At 48.5% G+C, this 20851-nt stretch overlaps 1 protein-coding gene across 7 annotated transcripts in view; it reads left to right on the forward strand.

Moving 5' to 3' along the window:
* LOC128693506 (thrombospondin type-1 domain-containing protein 4) overlaps nucleotides 1-20851 on the forward strand; it is a 624956-nt gene that overhangs the window by 564236 nt on the left and 39869 nt on the right. For all 7 annotated transcript variants that reach the window (XM_070079710.1, XM_070079712.1, XM_070079711.1 and 4 more), the window contains one exon: nucleotides 1292-1425. In XM_070079710.1, the coding sequence (XP_069935811.1) occupies nucleotides 1292-1425 (134 nt within the window). The remainder of the gene's footprint in view (nucleotides 1-1291; nucleotides 1426-20851) is intronic.

The raw sequence follows: 20851 nt of genomic DNA on the forward strand, positions 1-20851 counted from the left end.
TTTGAAGGTTCATAATAAAGATTAACCATCAGAAGACCCACAAGTAGCTGGCTTCTTAAACCATATGTATAACCGCTTTTTTGATACCATCAAACCAACAAAAATTACCGAGACAACTGTATCCTCAACCGACATCTGGTCAAATATAACAGCTCCAGTAAAACCCGACATTATCACTGACAATACAATGATCGCTGCCCCGCAAACTTCCCAGTCTGTTATCACCTGAAACTAAACAAATATATCTTTCAGTAACTTTGCCATAGCAGTCAATAACATTAGCTGATAAACATTTTAACAGTGATCAAGTACTCACGTACTTCTACAAAGATTCAAAGCCTCAACAATTAAAAAAGATTCAAAGCCTCCACAATTAAGAAATAAACATGATACAGCAAAGAGAAGTAAGAGGTCATGGCTAACCAACAGCATCCCCAGATTCAGTGATTAAAAAAAACTACTATTACAACCCAGGAGTCCCAAAGGCCTGTTATCCTGGGTGTAAAGGGAGCAAAATAAACACAGCAGAAAAACTTTTTGACTTGTATTATCCTTCACCAATTTAGAACAGAAGTATGTACACTATATACACTATGCACAACAATAGGTATTAGTGCACTCCACGGTAAGCAAGGCAGAATAGAAGCCACTAGAGAGCAGACCGGGCTTCAACCAGCTCTAGAATGGGAGTGACAAGGGCAGACAGGTGAATGGTACCCACATCACCTCTGCGATTGCCAAAACCATCTTCTCATTGGCTGGAACCTGGGTACTGATTGAGCGACGGGGCCCCATCGTCAACCCTTAGCCCCTGGTTCGCTGGTTGGGGGAGATAGCCTGTCAATGAGGGTGTGTACATGCGCCGAATAAAGGTTACGTACTCTTTGCATGCCACAACTGCGAACAAAATAGATTGATATTAAAACTCAAACGATGAGCATAAAACGTTATATATCAATGCTCACCAAACTTATAAGGAAATCCAAACAACTGCATTATGCTAACAAATTTAATGAAACAAGGGGGAGGGGAGGTATAAAACTGACCTCGAAAGCACTCGTAAATACTGGGTTCACGCACATTTGTAAAGACCACAGCATAACACACCAACACGCATTTCTCTCTCCTACTTTCACTTACCTTAATTATACACCTCTCTAGATCTCTGTACTCTCACGCCTCAGTCACCCGGTTCGCACGTCATTTACTACCTACTCATTATATCTTACTCCTGTTTATACTACTATCATTCCAGTCAACCTACTCATACTACTCTCATTCCTCCCCACAGCGCCTGACTCCTGCGCCCTCAACTGCCGCGCTGTGGGCCTTAGTTTCTATGCGACTCTCAACCAGACTGTGATTGATGGAACTCCCTGCGGTGTCCTCGACTCTAAGCGCATATGTGTTGCAGGCAGGTGCATGGTAAGTACATGGTCGAGCCTACACATTCATATTAAGTATAAGGATAACACTACACCAGCTTGTAAGTACACAGACGAGCCAACACATGCATGGTAAGTACACGGACACGCTTACACCAACATGGAAACCACACGGACGTGCCTACACTAGCGTGGCAAGTACACGGGTGAATCTGTACCAGCATGGTAGGTGCACGGACGAAATAACACCAACATATGTACACGGACGAGCCTACAGAAGTATGGTAGGTATACTGTCTCTCTCAGATGCAAATTAAATATACAGTCGGGTGAAATTTTGGGATTGTCATCTGTGATGGAGAAAAACTAGGCAATATTTTAAAGCGATAGTAGAGAGCTATACGCGTCTTTGGTGGCGGCAATAATGAAACGTGGAATAGATCTGCAGGACAGGTTTCATGCTGACGCCAGCAATACTATAAAAATTTAGTCCTTTGGCATCCGGATCTGCGTTAACGGAGGGTGCGTGAAAAGTAACAACTCTGGGTTTATTTTAAGATTTAAGAATGTAAACCTCTTCAGGTGTAAATCAGGGAGGTACAGGGTACCGAGGCGCCATGTAAGTAACACCGTAAGTCACACGGTCTCACCAACTTGCACCATTCATCTCTCAAGCAGCTACCTTTTGCTCTCTTTGTGCACTCGACCATGCCATCGTGAGTCTCCTTCAAAGACTTTTCTTTCGGCATGCATTTTTACATGACCATACACTAGAAGTACAATTATATTTAATCATGCACTCTAGGTGAGACCTTCACATAACTTGCTAAGGATGTTGACACTCACACGCCTTAATACAATTCCATTCTCTCTAAATATTTTACCAGTGAGGCAACCACTGCCATTATTGACTCGCCTCACACGTCGTCCGTGCAGCCTTGGTCATGACTGCCTAGCCACATATGTCGTTCATGTAACTTTTGTCATGACTGACTCGTCTCACAAGTCGTTCATGCAGCCTTGGTCATGACTGCCTCACCTCACACGTCGTTCATGTAACCTTGGTCATGACTGCCTCACCTCACACGTCGTTCATGTAACCTTGGTTATGAGTGCCTCACCTCACACGTTGTTCATGTAACCTTGGTCATGACTGCCTCACCTCAGACGTCGTTCTCACACCTTCATACGGCGTTTTATCTGTTATCTGTCCTCGTGTAATACTAATTTTATAAATGATGTACCTCGCTTGCGTAACTTAATTCATGCATTTTTAGCTCTAATGAAATATCTGTGTAATATTGTAATTAACTAATGTTCGCGATAGTGCCAGTGGCTGCGTGTGTCTCACCTGCGTTCTATTATAGGTGAGCAATAAAAAATATGATATGTGGCACTATAGGATGCTTTGAAGAACTACAGAGCCGCGGTTCGTAACCAAAGCTTAGTTTGGACCCAGAACCAGCACAAGGATCCTCTCATACCTGAGAGATCAACGCTCTCACTTCATCATTGCTTGTAAAAAATAGGAAAAGACTACATTCCACCTTAATCAAACATTTCCCGTCGACGTGTGCGGTTGTCAAGTGTAAAATGCAGAATGAATACTCCAACATATGTATTCATACGAGTATGAGTATACGGTCAACCCTCTGAGTGGGGAGGGGAGGGTGGTACTCATCTTCTTGTCATCTCATTCACAAATATTTGTCGCTGACTTTGTGCCAGAAAGACTCACCTGATGGTTGGCATCACCTTAGTTAACTCATAAGGTCATATCGTGACGCTGTTATCTTTAAGCCACTTAATAAAGACCCATCATAACACTTTGCTGTTCACAAAGTCCTTTAGGTAATGCTTCCAGCTTCATAATGTCGACTATAAAGTAACCCGGGTGGGATCCCGTCTTAATGAACGATGACGTAAGGCGACAGATAGTGAGAGAGATACTATGTTTGCACTGAAACACATATTGCGACGTTTCGTCTGGGACTGAAACTTATCAAATAGCAACAAGGTAAATACGATGTGTATGGTACTGTGGAAGATGCACTGCTGTCTGAACATGGTGAATTCGACAGTGGTAGGGCAGTGCAAGACCTAAGTGTACGAGGCTGGAAGAAGGGATGAGCAGGGCAGCAGAAGGAGCGAATAAATATTGGGGAAAATTGCTACAGAGATTTTGCAAATTCAGGAAAATAAAAAAAAAAAAAAAGATACCAATTTTGAGAAAGAATTACTTTATCAGTGAAAATTTCTTTGCGATCTATTGGTCAATATCTCGCCCCAAACAGTTACATATATTCATGTAAGTTTTATTTGTTTAATATATCCACTACATTGGAATATACAGTAGTGATACATGAAAGGATCGACACCATGCCCAGCCCTTCTAGGGTAGGGTAGGTGCCTGAGCCCGAGCTTGCAGTTTACAAGACTGTCATTCCCAATAACCCCCTTGGGGCGGGGATGGCAGACCAGAGAGGCCTAGCTTCTCCCTACGAGAAGCTATGTCTGGGGACAGTTGGTCCCAAAGATGAGGGCGTACTTGTGCCTCCTACCATGGGAGACTTAGGTCTCAGACACTCCCTAGACAGGGAGCCAAGGCCGGGCCACTACTTGGAATAGGCCCGGGCCGGGAGAATACCGGCGAATCTTTAATAATAATAATAATACATGAAACTTGTATCATGGACGCTCAAATATCAATAGTGAGCAGTGGTGGAAAGAGGTCGTCGACCTCGCCTCCCACCGCAAGAATTAGTTCCGTATATTACAATATGTAAATATAAGCAACTTCTAGCTTCTTCTTATTTATTTCTATGTTCCTTCCAGTTCCAGAAATCAGTCGGTATAGCAGCTATATTCTTTCAATACCTTAATAAATATGTTTCATTTTCACTGGGAGGTTGGGAACACCTGCCACCACCATCTGCCACTATCACCTGCCACCACCATCTGCCACTATCACCTGCCACCACCATCTGCTACTATCACCTGCCACCACCATCTGCTACTATCACCTGCCACCACCATCTGCCACTATAACCTGCCACCACCATCTGCCACTATCACCTGCCACCACCATCTGCCACTATCACCTGTCACTACTATCTGCTATTATCACCTGCCACCACCATCTGCCACTATCACCTGCCACCACCATCTGCTACTATCACCTGCCACCACCATCTGCTACTATCACCTGTCACCACCATCTGCCACTATAACCTGCCACCACCATCTGCCACTATCACCTGCCACCACTATCTGCCACTATCACCTGTCACCACCATCTGCTACTATCACCTGTCACCACCATCTGCCACTATCACCTGCCACCACTATCTGCCACTATCACCTGCCACCACCATCTGCTACTATCACCTGTCACCACCATCTGCCACTATAACCTGCCACCACCATCTGCCACTATCACCTGCCACCACCATCTGCCACTATCACCTGCCACCACCATCTGCTACTATCACCTGCCACCACCATCTGCTACTATCACCTGCCACCACCATCTGCCACTATAACCTGCCACCACCATCTGCCACTATCACCTGCCACCACCATCTGCCACTATCACCTGTCACTACTATCTGCTATTATCACCTGCCACCACCATCTGCCACTATCACCTGCCACCACCATCTGCTACTATCACCTGCCACCACCATCTGCTACTATCACCTGCCACCACCATCTGCCACTATAACCTGCCACCACCATCTGCCACTATCACCTGCCACCACTATCTGCCACTATCACCTGTCACTACTATCTGCTATTATCACCTGCCACCACCATCTGCCACTATCACCTGCCACCACCATCTGCTACTATCACCTGCCACCACCATCTGCTACTATCACCTGCCACCACCATCTGCCACTATAACCTGCCACCACCATCTGCCACTATCACCTGCCACCACCATCTGCCACTATCACCTGCCACCACCATCTGCCACTATCACCTGTCACCACCATCTGCTACTATCACCTGCCACCACCATCTGCCATTATCACCTGCCACCACCATCTGCCACTATCACCTGTCACCACCATCTGCTACTATCACCTGCCACCACCATCTGCCATTATCACCTGCCACCACCATCTGCCACTAACACCTGCCACCACCATCTGCCACTATCACCTGCCACTATCACCTGCCACCACCATCTGCCACTATCACCTGCCACCACCATCTGCCACTACCATCTGCCACTATCACCTGCCACCACCATCTGCCACTATCACCTGCCACCACCATCTGCCACTATCACCTGCCACTACCATCTGCCACTATCACCTGCCACCACCATCTGCCACTACCATCTGCCACTATCACCTGCCACCACCATCTGCCACTATCACCTGCCACCACCATCTGCCAATATCGCCTGTCACTACTATCTGCCACTATCACCTGTCACTACCATCTGCCACTATCACCTGCCACCACCATCTGCCACTATCACCTGCCACCACCATCTACCACTATCACCTGTCACTACTATCTGCCACTATCACCTGCCACCGCCATCTGCCACAATCACCTGCCACCACCATCTGCCACTATCACCTGCTGCCACCATCTGCTACTATCACCTGCCACTACCATCTGCCACTATCACCTGCCACCACCATCTGCCACTATCACCTGTCACTACTATCTGCCACTATCATCTGCCACCACCATCTACAACTATCACCTGTCACTACTATCTGCCATTATCACCTGCCACCACCATCTGCCACTATCACCTGCCACCACCATCTGTCACTGTCACCTGCCACCACCATCTGCCACTATCACTTGCCACTACCATCTGCCACTGTCACCTGCCACTACCATCTGCCACTGTTACGTGCCACCACCACCATCTGCAACTATCACGTGCCACACAATCTGCCACTATCACCTGCCATCACCCTCTGCCATTGCTATCTGCCACTATCACCTGCCACCACCATCTGCCACTACCATCTGCCATTATCACCTGCCACACGATCTGCCACTATCACCTGCCATCACCATCTGCCACTACTATCAGCCACTATCACCTGCCACCACCATCTGCCATTATCACCTGCCACACGATCTGCCACTATCACCTGCCATCACCATCTGCCACTACTATCAGCCACTATCACCTGCCACCACCATCTGCCATTATCACCTGCCACACGATCTGCCACTATCACCTGCCATCACCATCTGCCACTACTATCAGCCACTATCACCTGCCACCACCATCTGCCATTATCACCTGCCACACGATCTGCCACTATCACCTGCCATCACCATCTGCCACTACTATCTGCCACTATCACCTGCCACCACCATCTGCCATTATCACCTGCCACACGATCTGCCACTATCACCTGCCATCACCATCTGCCACTACTATCAGCCACTATCACCTGCCCCCACCATCTGCCACTATCACCTGCCACCACCGTCTTCCACTACCATCTGCCACTATTACCTCAAAAACTCGTCCAATGAGACATCTTGTACCATTGAAAAATACCCAGAGTCCAATACCACCACAAGATCAATGATAAAACAACAACATTCACTTTTAATCCAAACTCTGTGGGGGCAAGGAGAAGCCATGCCACGAGGAGGCTCCTAAGGTTGACAATCCCAGTGCTTTTCCCGTAATATTCTGCCGTACCTGAAGTCTGAGGCAGTCGTTTGAAGGATGTGCTTGAACTGAACCACCCTAAAAACCGGTCACTCTTGAAGCTCGAGGTCAGCCTGCTTCAAGGTGTTATTTGTAACGCTCCAGAAGTGTACGAGAATTTGCTCTCACACGCCTCTATTCTCCCTCCCCTTTCCCTCAACCTTTCTTTACTTGCTCCCTGACACCCTCACCATTCTTCCTTGCTCCCTGACACCCTCACCGTTCTTCCTTGCTCCCTGACACCCTCACCATTCTTCCATACTCCCTGACACCCTCACCATTCTTCCTTGCTCCCTGACACCCTCACCATTCTTCCATACTCCCTGACACCCTCACCATTCTTCCATATTCCCTGACACCCTCACCACTCTTCCTTGCTCCTTGACACCCTCACCATTCTTCCTTGCTCCCTAACACCCTCACCATTCTTCCATATTCCCTGACACCCTCACCACTCTTCCTTGCTCCCTGACACCCTCACCATTCTTCCTTGCTCCCTAACACCCTCACCATTCTTCCTTGCTCCCTGACACCCTCACCATTCTTCCTTGCTCTCTGACACCCTCACCATTCTTCCTTGCTCCCTAACACCCTCACCATTCTTCCTTGCTCCCTGACACCCTCACCATTCTTCCTTGCTCCCTGACACCCTCACCGTTCTTTCTTGCTCCCTAACACCCTCACCATTCTTCCTTGCTCCCTGACACCCTCACCATTCTTCCTTGCTCCCTAACACCCTCACCATTCTTCCTTGCTCCCTAACACCCTCACCATTCTTCCTTGCTCCCTGACACCCTCACCGTTCTTTCTTGCTCTCTGACACCCTCACCATTCTTCCTTGCTCCCTGACACCCTCACCATTCTTCCTTGCTCCCTGACACCCTCACCGTCCTTTCTTGCTCCCTGACACCCTCACCATTCTTCCTTGCTCCCTGACACCCTCACCATTCTTCCTTGCTCCCTGACACCCTCACCATTCTTCCTTGCTCCCTGACACCCTCACCATTCTTCCTTGCTCCCTGACACCCTCACCATTCTTCCTTGCTCCCTGACACCCTCACCGTTCTTCCTTGCTCCCTGACACCCTCATCATTCTTCCTTGCTCCCTGACACCCTCACCATTCTCCCTTGCTCCCTGACACCCTCACCGTTCTTCCTTGCTCCCTGACACCCTCACCATTCTTCCTTGCTCCCTGGCACCCTCACCGTTCTTCCTTGCTCCCTGACACCCTCACCATTCTTCCTTGCTCCCTGACACCCTCACCGTTCTTTCTTCCTCCCTGACACCCTCACCATTCTTCCTTGCTCCCTGACACCCTCACCATTCTTCCTTGCTCCCTGACACCCTCACCATTCTTCCTTGCTCCCTGACACCCTCACCGTTCTTCCTTGCTCCCTGACACCCTCATCATTCTTCCTTGCTCCCTGACACCCTCACCATTCTTCCTTGCTCCCTGACACCCTCACCGTTCTTCCTTGCTCCCTGACACCCTCACCATTCTTCCTTGCTCCCTGGCACCCTCACCGTTCTTCCTTGCTCCCTGACACCCTCACCATTCTTCCTTGCTCCCTCACACCCTCACCATTCTTCCCTTGCTCACCGACGTTCTCATCATCACTTACTCTCACTTTTCCTCTATTTCTTCTCTTCCTACTTCTCACCTCTTCTTCCTCACCGCCAGTCCTTTGATCTCAGCCTCCCATCACCCTGGCGCCACATGTCTACTGGAGTTACATTGTCTTGCACACACATATTGACGATTTGTTCTCTCTCTCTCTCTCTCTCATATATATATATATATATATATATATATATATATATATATATATATATATATATATATATATATATATATAAAATATATAAAATATATAAAATATATAAAATATATAAAATATATATAAAATATATATATAATATATATATATATATGATTTGGCATACTATACTGGCATACAAAATTCAAATGCAGCAGCATATCACATAATTTAGAATGTATTACAAGGAATACAATAGAAACTTTTCCATTATGCTAATGTGTCTTAGGCTGTAACTCTCCTGCCGTTCCCAGCGACCAGCTGTTCCTGCGTGACTTCATGCGTTCTTAGTTTTTATATTCCTTGGGACGTTATACTCACGGGTGTCTCCCTACGTTGTACTACCATGAGTTACCGTAGTTGTAGTATATCTCAGATGAACCATCCACAGGAAACGTGCAATTAGTAATACATGTAGGGCAGAAAAATGTGTATTCCAATCTGCCCATTCCTAGACATATATTCCAGTCAGGCTATTCCTAGTTATATGATTTTTGGTTATTACTGGACAGTAAAACTTAGTGATTCCTAGATATATTCCTGGCTACTATTCATATTATACTCAGAGTTGTGATTGTGCAAACAGCTACAAAGTACATATATAGCTCCTCATGTTTCAAATTATGACCCTCGCTACTACGTAATTTCGCAAGAATTTCAAATATGTATTTTGACTTCAGTACCTAACACTAGTCGCATTCCAGTCTGATGAAAAAAATATATTTAATTTTCTCTTTATGGAACATAAGTCAAAAGCACAGCACGTGTTGTGTTTCATTTAGTTAAAACGTTGCTAACTGCTGTTTCCTAGGAGGATCATTGTGTTTCGTCTCCAAGAACAACACCCTATTTTTTTTCTAGGCACACAATTCATTTTCATACATCCCGCTTTCTTCAACTGATAAGGCGTTTCTGCAACTATTCAAAGTTCACGAGTCGCCTGTGTGGTCGTGCTGACATTATCTTATTCAGGGTGAGTGTTTCCTGAGACTGGTGTTAATCACATGAAGACCGCTCAGTAGCTAAGTAATCACTGACATTCCTGCGCTTGAGATTCACCCCAGTAAAAAGCCGATCACATAAGTTGTCTTACTTTTAAAGATATTTACTAATGAATGTAAACTTCAGTTCAGTGGTGCTAAGCAGGAGGAGTGTTCTTGTATTTTCTCAGCAGACTGTTGGGAATACGTATAGTATTCTCCCTAGAGGCAATAAGTGCAGGTCCATTTGGACTGTTGCAAAGAGCAGTCTGTGTGTGTGTGTGTGTGTGTGTGTGTGTGTGTGTGTGTGTGTGTGTGTGTGTGTGTGTGTGTGTGTGTGTGTGTGTGTGTGTGTGTGTGTGTGTGTGTGTGCATTGCCTCACTAGACAACAGGTGTATATGACACAGGTAGCAGCTCATGCTTTCCCCATGACAGCAGCGCAGATTGAGTTGGCAGCTTGGTGGCTGTGATCGATGATGGGCGGGTTACGACTTGGATTAGGGTAACACTTGGGTGTGGATTAGTGTGTCCTGGGACGGGGTTATGAATGTCTTGGGGCAGGGAAATAGATCTCTTGGGATGGGAATCAGGGTGTCGTGGGAAGTGAGTGAGGAAGAATCGTTGAAAATTGGCTAAAGTTAAACGAGTTGTAAAGGGAGGACAGGGGTGGATGGAGTAAGGTGCAGGCGGAAGTAGGAGTGTCAGGTGTGTGGGTGTAGAGCTGGCGTAGGAGGTGGATGCTGAGAATAGAATTAGGAGTGGACTTACAGAGGATGCGGATAGAAGATGTGGAGGGAGTGAAGGTAAGAGAGTAAGTTGGAAGGGATGAAGATAAGAGGGTAGAGTTGGAAGGGATGAAGATAAGAGGGTAGAGTTGGAAGGGATGAAGGTAAGAGGGTAGAGCTGGAAGGGATGAAGGTAAGAGGGTAGAGCTGGAAGGGATGAAGGTAAGAGGGTAGAGCTGGAAGAGATGAAGGTAAGAGGGTAGAGCTGGAAGAGATGAAGGTAAGAGGGAAGAGTATTAGGAGATGGAGGTGGGGAAGGGTTATTACCACACACTTTGTCGTGTCACAGAGATGTATGATGCACCGAGATCATTTGGCATCTCCCCCTCCCTACCACCTAGCCCTAACCCCCCTTCCCGCCCTCTGTGTTTGTGCCGCACCCCTTCCTAGCTGCGCCTCTCCCTCCCTGCAGAACCTTTCATGAAATACTTCCCTAAAGACACATTCGACAAGAAGCCGACAGGGAATGTGATCGTGAGATATAAAATACACAGAGAAGACAATTTTGTGGAGGGGAGAGGAAGCCGAGAAACATAGATGTAAACTAAACATGCAAATGAGCCACAGATATGTCAATAGAACAAGCTAAATGAAGAGGTGATGGGGGCGTGCACAATACTCAGTTTCAAGAGTTGGCATGATGGGGCACTGGAGGCCAGAAGCGTAGAACCAGTGGACAGGCTGGGCCAGGAATAATACCTAGGCCCCTGCAAACATAGTTAAGTGAGTACATACACACCAGAGTGAATAACCAACAAAATCAACAGCCATTAAGTTCAACCAGCCCCCCCAGACAGACAGATACACAGACACACAGACACAGACACACAGACACACAGACACACACACACAAACACACACACACACACACACACACACACACACACACACACACACACACACACACACACACACACACACACACACACACACACACACACACACACAAATGCAAAGTCTTGGAAAATATTATCAGGAGAGTGGTGGAGCACCTGGAGCGGAACAAGATTACAAACGACAGCCAGCACGGATTCATGGAAGGCAAATCCTGTGTCACAAACCTACTAGAGTTTTATGACAAGGTAACTGAAGTAAGAAATGAGTGGGAGGGGTGGGTTGATTGCATTTTCTTGGACTGCAAGAAGGCCTTTGACACAGTTCCTCATAAGAGATTAGTACAGAAGCTAGAGGAACAGGAACGTATAACAGGAAGGACACTGCAATGGATCAGAGAATACCTAACAGGGAGGCAACAGCGAGTCATGGTTCGTGATGAGGTATCACAGTGGGCGCCGGTGACGAGCGGGGTCCCACAGGGGTCAGTCGTGGGACCAGTGCTATTCTTGGTATATGTGAACGACATGACGGAAGGGATAGACTCAGAAGTGTCCCTGTTTGCAGATGATGTGAAGTTAATGAGGAGAATTAAATCAGACGCGGACCAGACAGGTCTACAGAGACCTGGACAGGCTGGATGCGTGGTCCAGAAACTGGCTCCTAGAATTTAGCCCGCCAAATGCAAAGTCATGAAGATCGGAGGAGGGCAAAGAAGACCGCAGACAGAGTATAAGTTAGGAGGCCAAAGGCTGCAAACCTCACTCAAGGAGAAAGACCTAGGAGTGAGTATAATACCGAGTACATCGCCAGAAGCACACATTAACCAGATAACTGTAAACGTCAAGAAATTAGAGAAAGTGCAAAGGTTTGCAACAAGGCTAGTTCCAGAGCTAAGGGGAATGTCCTATGAAGAAAGGTTAAAGGAAATCGGTCTGACGACACTGGAGGACAGGAGGGTCAGGGGAGACATGATAAGGACATACAAAATACTGCGTGGAATAGACAAGGTGGACAGAGGCAGGATGTTCCAGAGATGGGACACAGAAACAAGGGGTCACAATTGGAAGCTGAAGACTCAGATGAGTCAAAGGGATGTTAGGAAGTATTTCTTCAGTCACAGAGTAGTTAGGAAGTGGAATAGTCTGGCAACCGATGTAGTGGAGGCAGGAACTATACATAGTTTTAAGACGAAGTATGACAAAGCTCATGGAGCAGGGAGAGGGAGGGCCTAGCAGCGGTCAGTGAAGAGGCGGGGCCAGGAGCTGAGTCTCGACCCCTGTAACCACAATTAGGTGAGTACACACACACACATACTTGTTTTTATTTAAAGTATGCTGTATGCCTGATTATGGAATAGTTATAAAGTTTTTAGTTATAGATATTTTAATATTATTCAAGTTGCTTTTTTAAATGATTTGAAAAAAATTCTGTTGTTACTCACTTATGGTAGTAGCAGCCATAATGCTTCAAGTTTATGTATCATGTAATAACTTCAACATAATGTTGCTTTTCTTTCAAGCTAGCTACTTTAAACCATTGATCAGTAAGAATTCCGTATTTTTTAATATTCTAAAACAGGGATATAACTTTTTATGCCTTTCCCAGTTTTTTCATTAAAATATACTGTATATTTTTGTTTGAAAATATTTTGGATATTATAAAAGCTACGATATGTTGACTACAAGACCATGAGCAGAAAAGAGGTAGTTATGTAAGTGCCGGTCTGTTGTATTTCAGTATTTGTTTGTTTTTTATCTTACTCACGTATGGGTATATGTGATGTGTGGTGAGTACTGCTCATGTATGGGTATATGTAATGTGTGGTGAGTACTGCTCATGTATGGGTATATGTAATGTGTGGTGAGTACTGCTCATGTATGGGTATATGTGATGTGTGGTGAGTACTGCTCATGTATGGGTATATGTAATGTGTGGTGAGTACTGCTCATGTATGGGTATATGTAATGTGTGGTGAGTACTGCTCATGTATGGGTATATGTAATGTGTGGTGAGTACTGCTCATGTATGGGTATATGTAATGTGTGGTGAGTACTGCTCATGTATGGGTATATGTAATGTGTGGTGAGTACTGCTCATGTATGGGTATATGTGATGTGTGGTGAGTACCGCTCATGTATGGGTATATGTAATGTGTGGTGAGTACTGCTCATGTATGGGTATATGTAATGTGTGGTGAGTACTGCTCATGTATGGGTATATGTAATGTGTGGTGAGTACTGCTCATGTATGGGTATATGTAATGTGTGGTGAGTACTGCTCATGTATGGGTATATGTAATGTGTGGTGAGTACCGCTCATGTATGGGTATATGTAATGTGTGGTGAGTACTGCTCATGTATGGGTATATGTAATGTGTGGTGAGTACTGCTCATGTATGGGTATATGTAATGTGTGGTGAGTACTGCTCATGTATGGGTATATGTAATGTGTGGTGAGTACTGTACTACTTTTTATTAAATAAAGTTTATTAACTGATTGACTTCCACTACTACTGCTAATACTACTGTTCATACTACTCCTGCTACTACTATAGCTACTACTACTAACATTACTGCTGCTGCTACTATCATTACTGTTCTTGCTGCTACTACTACCACCACTGCTATTACTGCTAATATCACTGCTACTGCTATTACTACTGTTGTTACAATTGCTGCTGCTGCTACTACTACTACTACTACTACTACTACTACTACTGCTGCTGCTGCTGCTACTACTACTACTAGTACTACTACTACTACTACTACTACTACTACTACTACTACTGCTGCTGCTGCTGCTACTACTACTACTAGTACTACTACTACTACTACTACTACTACTACTACTACTACTACTACTGCTGCTGCTGCTGCTGCTGCTACTACTACTGCTGCTGCTGCTGCTGCTGCTGCTGCTGCTGCTACTACTACTACTGCTGATACTGTACTGCTGCTGTTAGCAAAGATATGATGATGATGATGAAGCAATTTATTAATAATGTGAGCTTATAATAAAGCATTATAAAGTAATGTGATAAATAATAAAGTAATAACCGTAATACTTTAAAAAATGTGTAGTAAAGATGTAATTAAATAATATAGTACGTGATGTAATCAGTGTAATAAAGTAATATAATTCAGTAATGTGATAAATATGTTAAATAAAGAAATAATAAAGAGATGCAGCAGTAATGACCAGGTTCGACCTCCATACTTCACCAATTATCTTTATTTTATAAAATTTTAATGAAACTGTTTATAATAGAAGCCTGAGAGAGCCTGCCTCAGGTGTCAGTGTCAGCCTGCCTCAGGTGTCAGTGTCAGCCTGCCTCAGGTGTCAGTGTCAGCCTGCCTCAGGTGTCAGTGTCAGCCTGCCTCAGGTGTCAGTGTCAGCCTGCCTCAGGTGTCAGTGTCAGCCTGCCTCAGGTGTCAGTGTCAGCCTGCCTCAGGTGTCAGTGTCAGCCTGCCTCAGGTGTCAGTGTCAGCCTGCCTCAGGTGTCAGTGTCAGCCTGCCTCAGGTGTCAGTGTCAGCCTGCCTCAGGTGTCAGTGTCAGCCTGCCTCAGGTGTCAGTGTCAGCCTGCCTCAGGTGTCAGTGTCAGCCTGCCTCAGGTGTCAGTGTCAGCCTGCCTCAGGTGTCAGTGTCAGCCTGCCTCAGGTGTCAGTGTCAGCCTGCCTCAGGTGTCAGTGTCAGCCTGCCTCAGGTGTCAGTGTCAGCCTGCCTCAGGTGTCAGTGTCAGCCTGCCTCAGGTGTCAGTGTCAGCCTGCCTCAGGTGTCAGTGTCAGCCTGCCTCAGGTGTCAGTGTCAGCCTGCCTCAGGTGTCAGTGTCAGCCTGCCTCAGGTGTCAGTGTCAGCCTGCCTCAGGTGTCAGTGTCAGCCTGCCTCATGTGTCAGTGTCAGCCTGCCTCAGGTGTCAGTGTCAGCCTGCCTCAGGTGTCAGTGTCAGCCTGTCTCAGGTGTCAGTGTGAGCCTGTCTCAGGTGTCAGTGTCAGCCTGCCTCAGGTGTCAGTGTCAGCCTGCCTCAGGTGTCAGTGTCAGCCTGCCTCAGGTGTCAGTGTCAGCCTGCCTCAGGTGTCAGTGTCAGCCTGTCTCAGGTGTCAGTGTCAGCCTGCCTCAGGTGTCAGTGTGAGCCTGCCTCAGGTGTCAGTGTCAGCCTGCCTCAGGTGTCAGTGTCAGCCTGCCTCAGGTGTCAGTGTCAGCCTGCCTCAGGTGTCAGTGTCAGCCTGCCTCAGGTGTCAGTGTCAGCCTGCCTCAGGTGTCAGTGTCAGCCTGCCTCAGGTGTCAGTGTCAGCCTGCCTCAGGTGTCAGTGTCAGCCTGCCTCAGGTGTCAGTGTGAGCCTGCCTCAGGTGTCAGTGTGAGCCTGCCTCAGGTGTCAGTGTGAGCCTGCCTCAGGTGTCAGTGTCAGCCTGCCTCAGGTGTCAGTGTGAGCCTGCCTCAGGTGTCAGTGTCAGCCTGCCTCAGGTGTCAGTGTCAGCCTGCCTCAGGTGTCAGTGTCAGCCTGCCTCAGGTGTCAGTGTCAGCCTGCCTCAGGTGTCAGTGTCAGCCTGCCTCAGGTGTCAGTGTGAGCCTGCCTCAGGTGTCAGTGTCAGCCTGCCTCAGGTGTCAGTGTCAGCCTGCCTCAGGTGTCAGTGTCAGCCTGCCTCAGGTGTCAGTGTCAGCCTGCCTCAGGTGTCAGTGTCAGCCTGCCTCAGGTGTCAGTGTCAGCCTGCCTCAGGTGTCAGTGTCAGCCTGCCTCAGGTGTCAGTGTCAGCCTGCCTCAGTTGTCAGTGTCAGCCTGCCTCAGGTGTCAGTGTCAGCCTGCCTCAGGTGTCAGTGTGAGCCTGCCTCAGGTGTCAGTGTCAGCCTGTCTCAGGTGTCAGTGTGAGCCTGCCTCAGGTGTCAGTGAGCCTGCCTCAGGTGTTAGTGTCAGCCTGCCTCAGGTGTCTGTGTGAGCCTGCCTCAGGTGCCAGTGTCAGCCTGCCTCAGGTGCCAGTGTCAGCCTGCCTCAGGTGTCAGTGTCAGCCTGCCTCAGGTGTCAGAGTCAGCCTGCCTCAGGTGTCTGTGTGAGCCTGCCTCAGATGTCAGTGTCAGCCTGCCTCAGATGTCAGTGTCAGCCTGCCTCAGGTGTCAGTGTCAGCCTGTCTCAGGTGTCAGTGTGAGCCTGCCTCAGGTGTCAGTGAGCCTGCCTCAGGTGTTAGTGTCAGCCTGCCTCAGGTGTCTGTGTGAGCCTGCCTCAGGTGCCAGTGTCAGCCTGCCTCAGGTGCCAGTGTCAGCCTGCCTCAGGTGTCAGTGTCAGCCTGCCTCAGGTGTCAGAGTCAGCCTGCCTCAGGTGTCTGTGTGAGCCTGCCTCAGATGTCAGTGTCAGCCTGCCTCAGATGTCAGTGTCAGCCTGCCTCAGGTGTCAGTGTCAGCCTGCCTCAGGTGTCAGTGTCAGCCTGCCTCAGGTGTCAGTGTGAGTCTGCCTCAGGTGTCAGTGTGAGCCTGCCTCAGGTGTCAGTGTGAGCCTGCCTCAGGTGTCAGTGTGAGCCTGCCTCAGGTGTCAGTGTGAGCCTGCCTCAGGTGTCAGTGAGCCTGCCTCAGGTGTCAGTGTGAGCCTGCATCAGGTGTCAGTGTGAGCCTGCCTCAGGTGTCAGTGTGAGCCTGCCTCAGGTGTCAGTGTGAGTCTGCCTCAGGTGTCAGTGAGCCTGCCTCAGGTGTCAGTGTGAGCCTGCCTCAGGTGTCAGTGTAAGCCTGCATCAGGTGTCAGTGTGAGCCTGCCTCAGGTGTCAGTGTGAGCCTGCCTCAGGTGTCAGTGTGAGCCTGCCTCAGGTGTCAGTGTGAGCCTGCCTCAGGTGTCAGTGTGAGCCTGCCTCAGGTGTCAGTGTCAGCCTGCCTCAGGTGTCAGTGTGAGTCTGCCTCAGGTGTCAGTGTGAGCCTGCCTCAGGTGTCAGTGTGAGCCTGCCTCAGGTGTCAGTGTGAGCCTGCCTCAGGTGTCAGTGTGAGCCTGCCTCAGGTGTCAGTGAGCCTGCCTCAGGTGTCAGTGTGAGCCTGCATCAGGTGTCAGTGTGAGCCTGCCTCAGGTGTCAGTGTGAGCCTGCCTCAGGTGTCAGTGTGAGTCTGCCTCAGGTGTCAGTGAGCCTGCCTCAGGTGTCAGTGTGAGCCTGCCTCAGGTGTCAGTGTAAGCCTGCATCAGGTGTCAGTGTGAGCCTGCCTCAGGTGTCAGTGTGAGCCTGCCTCAGGTGTCAGTGTGAGCCTGCCTCAGGTGTCAGTGTGAGCCTGCCTCAGGTGTCAGTGTGAGCCTGCCTCAGGTGTCAGTGTGAGCCTGCCTCAGGTGTCAGTGTGAGCCTGCCTCAGGTGTCAGTGTGAGCCTGCTTCAGGTGTCAGTGTGAGCCTGCCTCAGGTGTCAGTGTGAGCCTGCCTCAGGTGTCAGTGTGAGCCTGCATCAGAGGTCAGTGTGAGCCTGCCTCAGGTGTCAGTGTGAGCCTGCCTCAGGTGTCAGTTTGAGCCTGCCTCAGGTGTCAGTGTGAGCCTGCCTCAGGTGTCAGTGTGAGCCTGCCTCAGGTGTCAGTGTGAGCCTGCATCAGAGGTCAGTGTGAGCCTGCCTCAGGTGGCAGTGTGAGCCTGCCTCAGGTCTCAGTGTGAGTCTGCCTCAGGTGTCAGTGTGAGCCTGCCTCAGGTCTCAGTGTGAGCCTGCCTCAGGTCTCAGTGTGAGCCTGCCTCAGGTCTCAGTGTGAGCCTGCCTCAGGTGTCAGTGTGAGCCTGCCTCAGGTGTCAGTGTAAGCCTGCATCAGGTGTCAGTGTGAGCCTGCCTCAGGTGGCAGTGTGAGCCTGCCTCAGGTGGCAGTGTGAGCCTGCCTCAGGTCTCAGTGTGAGCCTGCCTCAGGTCTCAGTGTGAGCCTGCCTCAGGTGTCAGTGTGAGCCTGCCTCAGGTGTCAGTGTGAGCCTGCCTCAGGTGTCTGTCTCCGGGTTGACACCCTCTCCTCCTTCATGTTATCTTCCTTTCTTATTTCCTCTCCCTTTTTAATTTACTAATCTTTATTTTACTTCTTCTCCCTCCCTATTTCTCCTTCCTCTCTCTCTCTCTGTCTCTACTTCTCTTCCCTCCCTATTTCTCCTTCCTCTCTCTCTCTCTGTCTCTACTTCTCCTTCCTCCCCATTTCTCATTCCTCTCTCTCTCTACCTCTCCTTCCTCTCTCTCCTTCTCTACTTCTCCTTCCTCCCTACTTCTCATTCCTCTCTCTCTCTACATCTCCTTCCTCTCTCTCTCTCTCTCTACATCTCCTTCCTCTCTCTCTCTCTCTCTACTTCTCTTTCCTCTCTCTCACTACTTCTCCTTCCTCTCTTTACTTCTCCTTCCTCTCTCTCTCTACTTCTCCTTCCTCTCTATCTACTTCTCGTTCCTCTCTCTCTACTTCTCCTTCCTCTCTCTACTTCTCCTTCCACTCTCTTTCTACTTCTTCTTCCTCTATTTCTCGTTCCTCCCTCTCTCTCTCTCTCTCTCTACTTCTCCTCCATCCCTTTCCTACATACCTCTTCTTCCTTTCTCCAAGTTTTTGCCAAAATATTGGAAAAATTTTTTTATGAGGAAGTAGATGTGTAGAGAGGCTGGGAGTACGGTAGGTGATTAGGGAGGTAATAGTAAGGTACGTGATTAGGGAGGTAATAGTAAGGTAGGTGATTAGGGAGGTAATAGTAAGGTAAGTGATTAGGGAGGTAAGAGTAAGGTAGGTGATTAGGGAGGTAATAGTAAGGTAGGTGATTAGGGAGGGAATAGTGAGGTAGGTGATTAGGGAGGTAAGAGTAAGGTAGGTGATTAGGGAGGTAAGAGTAAGGTAGGTGATTAGGGAGGAAATAGTAAGGTAGGTAATTAGGGAGGTAAGAGCAAGGTAGGTGATTAGGGAGGTAAGAGTAAGGTAGGTGATTAGGGAGGTAAGAGTAAGGTAGGTGATTAGGGAGGTAAGAGTAAGGTAGGTGATTAGGGAGGTAAGAGTAAGGTAAGTGAGTAGGGAGGTAAGAGTAAGGTAGGTGATTAGGGAGGTAAGAGTAAGGTAGGTGAGTAGGGAGGTAAGAGTAAGGTAAGTGAGAAGGGAGATAAGAGTAAGGAAGGAGAGTAGGTAAGTAAGGGTAAGGTAGGTGAGTTGGGAGGTAAGAGTAAGAAAGGGGGGGAAAAGGGTGAGTGTAATGAAGGGAGGGAGGAAGGGAGAGTGTAAGGGAGGGAGGGAGGAGGAAGGGTGAGTGTAAGAGAGGAAGGAAGGTGAGTGTAAGGGAGGGAGGAGGAAGGGTGAGTGTAAGGGAGAGAGGGAGGAAGGGTGAGTGTAAGGAAGGGAGGGAGGAAGGGTGAGTGTAAGGAAGGGAGGGAGGAAGGGTGAGTATAAGGAAGGGAGGGAGGAAGGGTGAGTGTAAGGAAGGGAGGAAGGGTGAGTGTAAGAGAGGGAGGAAGGGTGAGTGTAAAGAAGGGAGGGAGGAAGGGTGAGTGTAAGGAAGAGAGAAAGGGTGGGTGTAAGGAAGGGAGGGAGGAAGGGTGAGTGCAAGAAATGGAAGAGGAAGGGTGAGTGTGAGGAAGGGAGGAAGGGTGTGTAAGGAAGGGTGAGTGTAATTAAAGGAGGGAGGAAGGGTGAGTGTAAGGGAGGGAGGGAGGAAGGGTGAGTGTAAGGAAGGGAGGGAGGAAGGGTGAGTGTAAGGAAAGGAGGAAGGAAGGGTGAGTGTAAGGAAAGGAGGGAGAAAGGGTGAGTGTAAGGGTGGGAGGGAGGAAGGGTGAGTGTAAGGAAGGGACGGAGGAAGGGTGAGTGTAAGGAAGGAAGGGAGGAAGGGTGAGTGTAAGGGAGGGAGGGAGGAAGGGTGAGTGTAAGGGAGGGAGGGAGGAAGGGTGAGTGTAAGGGAGGGAGGGAGGAAGGGTGAGTGTAAGGTAGGGAGGGAGGAAGGGTGAGTGTAAGGAAGGGAGGGAGGAAGGGTGAGTGTAAGGGAGGGAGGGAGGAAGGGTGAGTGTAAGGGAGGGAGGGAGGAATGGTGAGTGTAAGGGAGGGAGGAAAGAAGGGTGAGTGTAAGGGAGGGAGGGAGGGAGGAAGGGTGAGTGTAAGGGAGGGAGGGAGGAAAGGTAAGTGTAAGGAAGGGAGGGAGGAGGAAGGGTGAGTGTAAGGGAGGGAGGGAGGGAGGAAGGGTGAGTTTAAGGGGGGGAGGGAGGAAGGGTGAGTGTAAGGGAGGGAGGAAGGGTGAGTGTAAGGAAGGGAGGGAGGAAGGGTGAGTGTAAGGAAAGGAGGGAGGAAGGGTGAGTGTAAGGAAAGGAGGGAGGAAGGGTGAGTGTAAGGAAGGGAGGGACGAAGGAAGGGTGAGTGTAAGGGAGGGAGGAAGGGTGAGTGTAAGGGAGGGAGGAAGGGTGAGTGT

This window comes from Cherax quadricarinatus, unplaced genomic scaffold (genome assembly GCF_038502225.1).
Source record: "Cherax quadricarinatus isolate ZL_2023a unplaced genomic scaffold, ASM3850222v1 Contig5, whole genome shotgun sequence".
NCBI classification, from domain to species: domain Eukaryota; kingdom Metazoa; phylum Arthropoda; class Malacostraca; order Decapoda; family Parastacidae; genus Cherax; species Cherax quadricarinatus.